The sequence below is a fragment of the Leptidea sinapis genome, chromosome 1 (assembly GCF_905404315.1).
Source record: "Leptidea sinapis chromosome 1, ilLepSina1.1, whole genome shotgun sequence".
NCBI lineage: Eukaryota > Metazoa > Arthropoda > Insecta > Lepidoptera > Pieridae > Leptidea > Leptidea sinapis.
The window spans coordinates 3,494,642-3,507,776 of record NC_066265.1 but is presented as its reverse complement, the minus strand read 5'-3'; the positions used below and the strand labels follow the sequence as shown (position 1 = coordinate 3,507,776).

Sequence of the window (13,135 nt, the reverse complement as noted above, 5' to 3'; positions counted from 1 at the left end):
ATTAAAATTGAAGCCAATAAAATTAAATTAAGCGTAGCGTTGTGGAACCCGCGTTTCTTGTTCCTAACAACGATATAACTTTTAGCTAGCGTCGAACTATGGGCGCCGAAATACAACCTCGCTGCTACCTTGATTATTTGCTGGGTCTGACAATATAAGTAAAAGGTACATCCTCCAGGACTTTGTGAATCGATATTGACAGTTAACAGATATCTGTTTGCAAATAAGTTATCTTAATATTACATAGGTTTGTAACTAACTACAAATGTGTCCGCTGTTAATTCAAATTCATTTTATCGCTAAGTTACGACTAATAAGTAAAATAATATTTGTCCAGGAATACAATTTAGGTACTTATGCCAAAATATAAAAATATAAAATTTGTAAAATTTTCCAGCAATATTATTATTTTACGTTTATTTTTTGGTTTTTACATATTATTCAATTTTGTTTCAGGAAAAGAAATGGTTTGAAACATGAACTTTTAAGAAACGAAGAAACTATAGCTGAGACAAGGATTGAGGTATCTAATGCTGTATTATTATTATATTTTCTCTTCAATCAATATCTTCTCTGCAACAGATAGCTAACAAGAATAATTAAAAAAAAAACTACAGCTAAACTGTCAGGCAAATAACAGACCCAATAAAACATTCGACGAAGTAATGCTTTAAATACTCACCAATCTATTTCAAAATTTTGCCCTGTGCTTTCCCGGGGTTTAAAAAAATAGAGAAGTCCCAGGCCCAAGCGTATCAGGTGCCAGTGGGATGCTTCTTTGCACAGGATACTGGCTAGATGCGCCTTTTTTAGCCGTGAAGCTGTAATGTGTCAGAATGATTGTGTTTTGGTATGAAGGTCGCCATAGCTAGTGATATTACTGGGCAAATGGGACAACATAAACATAACATCTTATGTCTCAAGATGACGAGCGCAATTGTAGTGCCGCAGAATTTTCGGTTTTTCAAGAATCCTGAGCGGAACTGCACTGTAATGAGCAGGGAGTATCAATTACCTTCAGCTGAACTTACTGCTCGTCTCGTCCCTTATTATGATTAAAAAAATATACACACTCCCCTTTTTAAATTCTCCAAGATGTGTAATTATAAATTTATTTTTCAGTTGTGAAATCGAGATAAGTGCAGGAACAAGAATACTACGCAGTACTCACAGTGACACTATCTTATCAGCATTACAAGAACCTACAGAAGAACTTGGGTTTGCTTGGATCAAAATATTAAGACTGAATTTTGTTAGCATAGTTGTGTCGAATGTTTTGTGATTTTATATAAATACTCGGATATCATAAACCCTCCATGGGGCGTTCAATAACACATTATTACCACTGTTAAATTACGACTGTTTTCTTAGGACAAATTTGTTATCTGTAAAAATCTTAGATTAAGGATTGTTCTCCGCTCCAACCAGATACCGCAGGCGTAGTCGCAAAGTGCGGCAACTAATACTAAGCCCAATTGGGCGTACTCGTGCCAGTGTGTGACATTGACGCGCCACATGTTCTGCAAAACTTTGATAATAATAAGAGAGACATAAAATTAGAAAGAAAGAAATATGGGATCACATATGATCAGTAATTTTGTTTTATTTTATTAAATTCAATGTAACACGAAGTGTTTATTTTAGTTACAAAATTTGAAAGATGACATTGAGCGTCAAGATGCCACACACACAAGCATCTCTACAAATAGCCAATACACACTACAATATAAAATTGTTGTAGTAAAAAGTTATTGTTCTTAGGTAGTACGGTATCTAGTTGGAGCGCAGTGGAGACCAATCCTTAATCTAAGGTAAAAATGTTATTATTGATAAATATAATGACATTGATTCAGATAGTATTATTTCATTCAAATTTCGAACAAATCTGAAAAACAAAGAAATTTCAGTTGACCTATATATTGTATCGAGATGACGTATCGAAATCAAATGTGTTGCACGAAAGAAAGATATCAAATGATATTTTAGTTGGGGCCGACCCTAGTTTGTCTTTGAATTAAAAAAAAACAATGACAGTTGCCAGAAAACTTTTCATTACCGCCACTATCGTACCGGTTAAAATTTTACGGTGGTTATAATACACGGCTCCTGAATGCATCATGGAGGTTTATATGTGGGTAGAAAGTAGAAGGTAGTATATGTAACTGTACATAATTAGACATTATGTACAGTCACGTCATAAACTACTATTATCTGTAGGTATTATTGCATAGTACCACTAAAATTTAAATCAATTGCCAAGTAAATTACCTGCGTATACACGCAAATAAAAATTTATTCGTGTTATTCGAGTGTTTATCGAGAAAATAATGTATTTATTTGCAATGAATTAATTTCTGGCTATGTGCAAATGCGCTGTTATTACTAAGAGATAAGTTTAGGCTTAGATCATTTATACGTCTAGAATCTAGACTTAATAGAATGTGCCAGCTATGAAAACGTCGAATAAAATTGATGTTGAGTGTTAACCTCTATTTTTGGGCAATGCACGCACACTAACACAACGTGGCATACAATTCGCGAGTGTAAGACGTAGCTTGTCACGCACACTAAAGTAATAAACCTGACCTGTTTTCATCAGTTGCCTAGCAGCAAAAGGTTCTATCTAGGCGTATAAATTATCTAAGTGTTAAGGTTTTACTTTGAGGCTTAATTTAGGTAGGTACACTATCGCGAAATGGAATGGATACAACGACGACCATAGAATTACAATATACTAGCCTATAGACAGACACTGACGCAACAATATGAGCGCGAGGGGGTGAAAGGGGAACGGGAGGGGGAGTTATGTTCCAAGGAGGGCCAGAGATTAGGTGGCCGTGTACCACTGTTTTATAATTTAACATAATACTTGAAAGCATAACTTAATAATATAATATTATACCTACGAGGATATTTAAATAGTGTAAATATATCATTTCGAGTTACGAATTGAACACAGAGCTATATGAAGTTGCGGCCCAGTTGTCAATATACTTTCCAAGGTGTAGATCAGTATAGAAATTGTTTCCATTCCGGTCCGCGGCAATGTAAATTGAACTTAAGCTTCAATGTAAACAATCATTCTATACAAATATTTTATACTGTATACTTTTATTCAAATTTACTCCAATAATAGATATTATAATGACGAATATTTTTGTTAACTTAATAATAAGTCGTAAAAATGCTTGAACGGAGGTAGAATAATATTAATTAAAGTATCTCCTTACGTATGTACTTGTACCTATAATGTAATTAGTTATTTATCTATTCCTTACCAGTGGGAGGCTCCTTTGCACATGCCGGTTAGATTATGGGTACCACAATGGCGCCTTTCTGCCGTGAAGCAGTAATGTGTAAGCATTATTGTGTATCGGTCTGAAGAGCGCCGTGTAGTTACTTGGCAAATGAGACTTAACATCTTATGTCTCAAGGTAACGAGCGCAATTGTAGTGCCGCTCAAAATGTTTGGGTTTTTCAAGCAGTGGGAGGCTCCTTTGCACATGCCGGTTAGATTATGGGTACCACAATGGCGCCTTTCTGCTGTGAAGCAGTAATGTGTAAGCATTATTGTGTATCGGTCTGAAGAGCGCCGTTTAGTTAATGGGCAAATAGGACTTAACATCTTATGCCTCAAGGTAGCGAGCGCAATTGTAGTGCCGCTCAAAATGTTTGGGTTTTTCAAGCAATGGGAGGCTCCTTTGCACATGCCGGTTAGATTACGGGTACCACAATGGCGCCTTTCTGCCGTGAAGCAGCAGTAATGTGTAAGCATTATTGTGTATCGGTCTGAAGAGCGCCGTGTAGGTACTGGGCAAATGAGACTTAACATCTTATGTCTCAAGGTAACGAGCGCAATTGTAGTGCCGCTCAAAATGTTTAGGTTTTTCAAGATTCCTGAGCAGCACTACATTGTAATGGGCAGGGCGTATCAATTACCATCAACTGAACGTACTGCTCGATTCGTCTCTTATTGTCGCAAAAAAATATATAATATATATATATATATACAGCTTCTACAGCTTCGCAAAATCTGTATTCGTAGGAGGCACCTTCTGAATTTTTTTTTCTATAGTTTACTTGTTAAAAGTAGAAATTATATATATCTTATGATTTCGTTTGACTATAATTAACTTAACTAGTTTACATAATTCAATATTGTATAATATTAACTACCTAAGTACTTACATAAAATAAAATGTTAAAGAAGAGAAACAGAGTACTAAAAATGTTGTAACTCCTGAATGAAATATTAAATTTATTTTAATTGGGTGTGATCTATATTATGAGGATTGAATTTATAAGGTGTGCCATAGTTAAGCAACAATACTCTTGTATTTTTATCGTCGTAAAAGTGTCAATAGGAAAATTGCGTAATTTATTTAATTTAACATATTGAAATGTCTGTGATGTATGATAGAATAGAAACATTTTAAATAAAATAAAGAAATCAAAGCAATACATTTTATTTCCTAAATCCAATGGTAACAAAATAAATGGGTACAAACATTAAGTAAAATCTACAACCTACTAAAATTCATGATTGCACTTAAAACTATTTTGGTAACAGTCAACTGTTTTACAATTTCACCACATATAAAAAAAATATCACGTAGGTACGAACCAAAAACACACTACAAAACTTAATAATTTAAATCTTTAATAAAAATTATTTATACGAAATAAATAATTTTAATTAAAGAAGGCAAGAAATTGACACTCATTTATTTAAAAAAAGAGTTAATATTTTATAAAATTCAAATTACAATCAAATAAAATATTCTGACGATAACATATATTTTATGAATTCTAAATTACATATAATTATCTCTTTATAAAGTGAAACAAAGGCACTACATTGTTTTTTGGTGATTAAGCATAATTATTATTCAGGTTTTATGTGCGCGAGCACACCCACTGCTATCCCAATCCTCCAGGAAGGTTTGTGGCGTCAAAATCGCTAGACGCATTTTCACACAACCCAATTTAAATGTGTTATTTACTAAATATTATTACCCGCGTATTGAGAATAGGACAGGCGGCCATCTTAATGACGTCACACCAATCAAGAGTCACATTTGCAAATTGATAATTGCCTATCGCGTCACGATGCCGTTAATACGACAATCTTCTTTTCAATTTGGGGTGGTTTTACAAGCACAGAGTTTGGACGTACAGAAATATGTTGAGATTTAACAATTAATATGTTAAATGCTTAAAATGCGCTTTAATTGTTGAAGTGTGTTAGTGGTTTATATTAACTATTATTTTATTTCGATTAGTACTTTAGTGCAACAGTGTAGGAGTAGTTATTTGTTCTCCTTGTGACGGACCACAACCGGTCCAACATTGTCACCAGTCTCCTTGTTGTGGGGACCGTGGGCTCCATCACAGTATGGCCACTGAAATAATAAAGAATAAGTTATTTATCATGGAATAGGTATTGCTAGAGGGGCTCCTTATTAAACCACTCAGTTGGGTCTATGTGGGTGACACTGAAAGTTTTTAGAACTGGCCATTTAAAAACATTGCTAATGAAAACTTTTTTTGAATTTAAATTTTAGAACTCTTTGGTAACCTAATGTAGTATATTGCATTCATTTGTCATTTGTTTTTGTGAATTGGCGGCAAATCTAAAACTATTCTTACATGTGAAAATGAACCTAACGCGAGGAAATTTTAAGTCAATGATTTATTATGACTTTCGTTGTGGGCTTACTCAACAACAAAGCTATGATAGGCTGCGATTAGCATATGCTATTATATTATATATGTATTAAGATATTTAATGAAGCCCCATCTCGTGTGACTATTTACAATTGGTTTAACGAGTTTAAGCGTGGACGTAGCAATCTCAATGATGATCCGCGTGAGGGACGTCCTAGATACTACTGAAGATAACATCAAGCACCCTCGAAGCAGGATCCTCCTTCACCACGACAGTGCTTCAGCGCACTCAGCAAAACGGACTGTTGAATATTTGACTATGACAGGTGTCGAGATAATGAGTCATACACCATACATTCCTGACCTGGCGCCCTGCTACTTTTATTTATTCCCAAGAACTAAAGATAAAATTCGAGGTATTCGCTTTACGAGCCCTGAAGATGCGGTGAAAGTGTACGAAAATACCATAGAAGAGACCCCTAAGTAAGAATGGGCCCCAATGATTTTCTCAGTGGTTCCATCGAATGCGACGATGTTTAGAGAGGAACGGAGATTACTTCGAAAAACAATAAAAGTATTGGCAACTTTCTACATTAAGCCGTTTTTCATTTTCTAAACATTTTCAGTGTTACCTAGGTATTTTTCGTGCAGTGTTGGGCAGACATTCCAACCAATCCAACTCTTTTGATCTTCAAGGATCAATTTATCGGAATTTGGCTCATACCAATCCCCAATAGTCCTCGAATTGTCTTATAGGTAATCCGCGGGTTTTCTTCAATTACCCGCTTAACAGTAGCCACATTATTTTCGTTGATGGCAGTTGAAGGTCGCCCTTCACGAAATTCGTCATGTAAAGACACCCAACCTCTCTCAAATTCAGTAAACCATCCCCTCACGGTGCTCAAGCAAGATGCTCCTCTCCCAAAAACATTTTGAAGATGAGCGGCACAGTCTTGTGGAGAGAGAGAACTTTTAAAATCATCACTCTAAAACCTTTTCAACTTAATTCCATTTTCGTTGCGTACGTAGAACTTTGATGTGTGATAAAAAACAATTTACAAATGATTTTCTGCCAATTTTTTTTTTTACTAAGACGGTTACAATGTTTCAAAAAATTTAACATTTGAAATTCAAATAGTTCCAATTAGCTAGATGTGCAAAACTTTTTGTATGTGTGTAGTAGCCCCATGTAGATGATTGCGTAATAATACAGGGGACAAGCTCCTAAGGACAGAATCAAAAACTGCAACTCCCCTTCAAGCAGTTCGACACTTGGATTTAAATGATCACCCATACCAGACCTAATGCATGATGGGTATCAACAAATAACCCCAGACAGTATAGAGAGGTGGTACCTCCGCTTTACTGGTGATGACCAAAAGAGTGCTCAATTAGGGGCAATGGTAGGCTTGTTGACCTGTCATTGTGCAGGGACTGTCTGAATGTGGAAGAAACTGCAGCCAACATAATCATTAATCCTGGAATTTAAGGATGTAGCTGGCTGGTCAAGCCAACTAGTCACCTCACACATAGTCTAAATTAAGGAAAGGGACCCGATATTAGTTAAAAAAAAAAACAAAAAAGCCATTTTTATAAAACATACATAAAACTCTTGTCTCAACAATTTTTTACTCACATTTTTACTTTTCCAACATCGGCACAAAGAAGCCTTTTCTGTAATGTCTTCAATATCAATAAAATCAACAACTTTATTTATGTCTTTTCTGATACAGGAGTTCACTCTGCCAGCCTCTTTTACCTTCTTCACAGTTTGGTAGCCCACATAAGAGATTCCACCGATTGCAATGGTTGGTGGAAGAAGAGCAAGCCAGTCACGAACTGTAAATAAAATAATTTCCACAATTTTTTGATTGAAAAACATAAGCAAGAAGCAATAAAAACGAGTAGTTTTGAAATATAATTATTCAGATAAGTTGTAGTGTGAGGTAATTATCAGACTATGTCAACAACCTTGACACCGTAAATACAATTCTATTGAAGTATTTGTTCATTTATAAAAGCAATTTTTTAACTATTATATATAATAACTAAGCCTAAAAGCATGTCGCAATTGCATAGTTCAAAACTTTTATCAAGACTTGATAAGCATGCCTTCCAAAAAAACAACTGATTTATGAAAATCCTGTTAATATTATAAACAAATTATTTATACTCCTATGCGTTTTTTTTTTCACATCAACTCAGCACCAAATCTTGTTATCAATACTTACAGCTAAGACGAAACCATCCACCGAAAGAATCAGGAATAGGAAGTCCCGCCAGATAGTTAGGAATTGAAACTTTTACAGTGTTTGAAATGAAGTACATTTTAAATGTAATTCGGACGAAAGTATTAATAAATAATGCAAAATGTAAATAAATAAATAAGGAATTCCAACTATTCTTCTACGATGAAAAATACGATTTTGCAAAAGTAAAAATGTATGAAATGAAGTATGAACGGGTTTAATGTACTGTACAGGTATTATGTACCTATCTAGAATACCACCTAAAATTATTCAAAGTAGAAACTTCAAAGCATGTACGTAAGAAAATAGGAATATTTTTCGAATGACGTCTGAGTCTGACGGGTGACGATTGACGCGACAGTTTGATAAATAACAAAGAGAATATAATCACTATATATTTAGTAAATTTCACAAATATGTCAGTTTTTTTGCAATTTACTGCTTTAAAATTTAATCGAATTTAATATAAGGCGCCCGGTATGACAAAAATATGGAGAGTAAAATCTACTTATCAAATGGCATAGTAACGTTTTTGGTGCGCATCATTTCTCGCGCACCTTTTACTTTCTTGAATTTTGAAGTATATTATAGTTTATACAAATTTATATGAGCTATGCACATAATTAAATGTTTAATTTAATATGGAGAGTATATTATAAAGCGCATTTCACGCCAAATAGACAATTTTGAATCTAACCTATTATTTTATTTTTAATTTATGCGCTTTTATTAGCTTCTGGTGTATGTCTGTTTGTTACCGACTCCATTGGACTTGATTTTGTTTAGTACCTGTTCAAAGACAATCGTTCTTGAGGAATAAACTCCAGTCGTGCGTCGGAGCTGACACACACACTTTTCTTTCCTTAAACACTGCACAGTATATAACTGAGTTTTACTCATGGAGTTATCAGTAGCTCCTGAACACTTAAGGTCGTACGGAATTTGAGTGGCACTGCGTGGTGCATTATTTGATATTTCCCGCCTCTCGACAGTATCCATCGGATTACAACTGTAGCAAGCGGTAGCTGCGGTGAGGATTTAATTATTATTTCTTTTTGTGTGCAAAAGAATAACTTATTAAGGAAGGCTTTTTGTTTCCTCGACTTCTGAATGACTGCACGATTTCACACTAACTTCATTAAGTCGAAGACAAAATTCTATAAATCTAACTATTAATTAACAATAAGCATACTGGACTGACGTGCTCCTTGCTCCTTCGCATTGAGTGTCGCTGCACTGCGCGTCGCTGCACTCCGCGTCAAAATATTCGCTCGGAGGCAACCATGCCTCGACGCGCAGTGCAGCAGTACACCCTGGCCCATACGGCAAAAGAGAAAGCCGATCTCCTGTGTACTCTTTTTGCCTCCAACTCGACTCTTGACGACAACGGAAAAACACCGTCGACCATCCCGCGGTGTCAGAGCTCCATGCCTGCAGTACAGTTCCGACAGAAAACTGTTAGGCGAGCTCTGTTTTCGTTGGACGTCAGGAAGTCGAGCGGGCCGGATGGCATTTCTCCAATCGTGCTTAGAACGTGTGCCCCTGAGTTGACGCCGGTGCTAACGCGTTTATTCCGGCACTCTTATTCAAAAGGCGTAGTCCCTGACTCATGGAAGTCAGCCCTTGTCCATCCGATCCCAAAAAAAGGAGACAGTTCGGATCCGGCAAACTAAAGGCCTATTGCTATTACCTCCCTGCTCTCCAAAATCATGGAGAGCATAATTAACCGCCAGCTCTTGGTATACCTTGAGGGTCGCCAGTTGATCAACGACCGGCAGTACGGCTTTCGCCATGGTCGGTTGACTGGCGATCTTCTGGTATACCTAACACATAGATGGGCGGCGGCTATTGAAAGCAAGGGGGAAGGCCTGGCAGTTGGTCTGGATATAGCGAAGGCCTTTGATCGTGTATGGCACAAGGCGCTCCTCGCAAAACTTCCATCATTTGGGCTTCCTGAGAGCTTATGCAAGTGGACCTCCAGCTTCCTCACTGGGCGCAGCATACAGGTCGTTGTCGACGGTTATTGCTCGAATCCCAAGCCCGTGAACGCTGGAGTGCCCCAAGGCTGTGTGCTATCTCCCACGCTGTTACTTCTGCATATCAATGATATGTTGGACACCGCCATCATGCATTGCTATGGAGACGACAGCACTGGTGATGCCGTATACACGGGCCATGCAGGTCTCTCTCGGGAAAACGTCGACCAGTGCCGGGAGAAACTTGTGTCTTCTATCGAGTCCTCTCTCGAGAAGGTCGCGGAATGGGGTAAGTTGAACCTTGTCCAATTTAACCCCCAGAAGACTCAAGTTTGCGCGTTTACCACTAAAAAAACCCCATTTGCCGTATCACCGCTCTTCGAGAAGACTTCCCTTAAAGCCTCGCGTAGTATCGGAATACTGGGTCTTGAAATCTCGAGCGATTGCCAATTCCGTTGCCATCTGGAGGGCAAAGCCAAACTGGCTTCAAAGAAACTGGGCGTCATAAATAGAGCACGGCAATACTTCAAGCCAACCCACATTCTAGCGCTCTACAAAGCGTAGGTCCGGCCTCACATGGAGTATTGCTGTCATCTCTGGTCTGGCACACCCCAGTATCAGCTCGATCCATTTGACCGCGTGCAACGCAGAGCAGAATTGTCGGGGAGCCAGTACTCTGTGAACGGCTGGATCACTTGGCGTTGCGTAGAGACGTCGCTTCATTGTGTGTCTTCTACCGCATTTATCACGGGGAGTGTTCCGAAGAGCTGTTCAACCTGATTCCTGCCGCCGAATTTCATCTTCGCACGACACGCCACAAGTTACGATATCATCCTCACCAGCTGGATGTGTGGCGGTCCTCCACAGTGCGGTTTTCAAGGAGCTTTCTTCCTCGTACTACGAAGCTGTGGAATGAGCTTCCTTGTGCGGTGTTTCCGGGACGATACGACATGGGTACCTTCAAGAAAAGCGCGTACACCTTCCTTAAAGGCCGGCAACGCTCTTGTGATTCCTCTGGTGTTGCAGGAGAGTGTGGGCGGCAGTGATCACTTAACACCAGGTGACCCGTACGCTCGTTTGTACTCCTATTCCATAAAAAAAAAAAAAAAAAAACAAATTGCACTTATTTACTATATTAACACCAAAAAAAAATTAAAACTACGACAGAATAAGAAATCATTACGTGCGCTTTTTGCAGTGAGTAACTTCTTATGGGAGGGTAAACCACATCGTAACGTAACACGTTATGGCGCCAGTCTGTCTGGCTTACCTTTGTCTCACGCAAACAGCAGTGGTAGGCAGGCTCCTCCTCTCTCACTCTAACCAATTGTTACTTTAATAATGTTCGAACAATAAAAAACTAACGAAGAACTAAATAAAAGAAGCTAATAAAAAAATCAAGTGGGGCTAAATTCAGAGACCAACAATAGTGAACGTAGTGTGAACATAGTGAACAATAGTGTTGAGTCTGTCAAGTGTCAATATTGACAACTTATATTTTCAGTCTGTGGTTTTTGTTGCTGGATGGGTGCGCTTGCATGTTGGACGTTGTGAATATGAATAAATTTTATATTTGATACTTACCGAGTTATATCCTTGGTATTATTTCAAACTGTTATGAAAGTGTTAATGGTGAATATATCCAAAATAAAAACCAATGCTGCTGTGTACTGAATATGGCTGAGGAAAGACTAGTGGTTTTGAATCGTAGTGACAACTTGGGTTTCGGATTTTCTTTGCTAGGTCAAGCCGGTTTCCCTCATATTATTTATGAAATTGAAGAAAATTCGCCTGCGGCTCGTAGTGGCGAGGTAAGTGTGGTAACTGTTTTATTTTAAAATATCGTAATATTTCTATTACTGCTGCAGCCACTCCTAAATATTCATTAAAATTCTACAACACTTATTATAGTAGGAATATCTATTTATTGTTTACCTAATTTAACCAATTTCGAATGATTTATATATTTAGTTACCGTTTATGACTAATGTGTATAGTATTATTATATCAGGAATATAATACTGTGTTACCTTTAATTAACTTTCCTGAATATATTTACAGTATTAAATTCCCTGAAATAATATAGTTATTCATAAGTATAATTTGTACTTTTTTCTTGTACCAATTAACATCTACATTCAATTAATAATATTTTCTTCACTCCATAACTGTAATCTCATTCAAAATATACTTTATAATTAAAATTAAAAGAGATGGCAAAATTTTGAGTTATTTAAGAGGAAATTTTTAAGTACAGTGCATTCATTCTATACATTAAACAGTAATGTCTATTTAGTAATCTACAAAATGGCCATTACTCCCATATATTGAGAATGTATTGAATATTAATGATAAGCTATGTATGCAGTAACTTGGAAAGGTACAACTCACAACAGCTAACTTCCAAACAATTGATGAGACTAGAAAAAGGATTCTTCTTATCATTATTAGGTGATACTCAAGAACCAGGCAAAGATATTCTTACCTTTTATATACCACAGCATCATTTGACAGGAAACTCTAGCGCAAAACTGAAGAAAATATGAGATATTTAGATGGTTCCTTTCGAGAAGTCAAAGAGCAATTTATTTTTGTTAAGTTTGTTGTTGAAATCTCAATGTTTTATTTAATAATTTTATGTTATTTGAGGATAATCATACTTCAAAGTCATCTAGTCAAAATATGATCACCATTGTCGTTATTGCACAAGAAGCACTTGATTAATCACAAGAGTGAGCTGTTCTTTATTTTGAAATTCTCAATGTATAACCACATATTTAGGAGTAGAAGATATAAGTAATAACTAAAGTAGATATAGAAGTAACATATTCATCCTCTGCTGTACTGTAACAGAGTTAAAATAAAAATAACCTTTAATATTTGACCTGTATTTCCATATAAATATTGTGTGTGCAGCATGTCACACACCCGGTCTCCTGTACCCTTTATATCTCCAAGGAATTACAAAAAAATTAAAGAAAGTCAGCTGCAGCCTCTTCCACTTCATTGTATCCCTAATTTGTTCCAACTGTCAGTCATGCTTTATTTTGTCATGCCATTAATTAATTTAACACCCTCTGTTTAGTTTCCTATCCCTAGGGTACCCCTAATCACTAGGTGATCCCTAATCACAGTTATCATGCTCTGCTTGTTTTAAGATATATGAATGATCACATCCATCACCATTTCTGTTGGTCAAAGTGGATTGGTATGTCAGTTAGCTTTGTATTCTGTTATTGGTCA

At 36.7% G+C, this 13,135-nt stretch overlaps 3 protein-coding genes across 12 annotated transcripts in view; 2 read left to right on the top strand and 1 right to left on the bottom strand.

Moving 5' to 3' along the window:
* LOC126969039 (uncharacterized) overlaps positions 1-4,455 on the top strand; it is a 40,226-nt gene extending 35,771 nt beyond the window's left edge. The window contains exons 6-8 of one of the 4 annotated variants that reach the window (XR_007730336.1): positions 457-523; positions 1,123-3,434; positions 3,846-4,455. Coding sequence is in view for 1 of the 4 variants with exons in the window: in XM_050814313.1 (XP_050670270.1) it covers positions 457-523; positions 1,123-1,128 (73 nt within the window). In the remaining 3 variants the exon portion in view is untranslated. Of the gene's footprint in view, positions 1-456; positions 524-1,122 lie in introns of all 4 variants that reach the window. The other 3 variants (XR_007730334.1, XR_007730335.1, XM_050814313.1) reach the window with 3 other exon arrangements.
* Positions 4,451-8,196, bottom strand: LOC126969064 (CDGSH iron-sulfur domain-containing protein 2 homolog). The gene is made up of 3 exons (XM_050814363.1): positions 7,899-8,196; positions 7,304-7,506; positions 4,451-5,402 (listed from the first exon to the last, which is right to left on the bottom strand). Exons 1-3 carry the CDS (start codon positions 7,993-7,995, stop codon positions 5,310-5,312), a joined length of 393 nt encoding a protein of 130 aa, XP_050670320.1. The 5' UTR covers positions 7,996-8,196; the 3' UTR covers positions 4,451-5,309.
* A 3,227-nt stretch (positions 8,197-11,423) lies between these two features.
* Positions 11,424-13,135, top strand: part of LOC126968544 (PH and SEC7 domain-containing protein) — an 88,001-nt gene continuing 86,289 nt past the window's right edge. For all 7 annotated transcript variants that reach the window (XM_050813595.1, XM_050813604.1, XM_050813593.1 and 4 more), the window contains exon 1: positions 11,424-11,703. In XM_050813595.1, coding sequence (XP_050669552.1) covers positions 11,569-11,703 — 135 coding nt within the window. In that variant the 5' untranslated portion in view covers positions 11,424-11,568. The remainder of the gene's footprint in view (positions 11,704-13,135) is intronic.

Bases quoted from the DNA above. Each gene is read 5' to 3' on its own strand.
- LOC126969064 (XM_050814363.1), bottom strand. From the start codon at position 7,995: ATGTACTTCATTTCAAACACTGTAAAAGTTTCAATTCCTAACTATCTG. The intron at 7,507-7,898 runs GTAAGTATTGAT...TTTTATTTACAG, and splicing joins TGGATGGTTTCGTCTTAGCT to TTCGTGACTGGCTTGCTCTT. The intron at 5,403-7,303 runs GTGAGTAAAAAA...TTATTATTTCAG, and splicing joins GATGTTGGAAAAGTAAAAAT to TGGCCATACTGTGATGGAGC.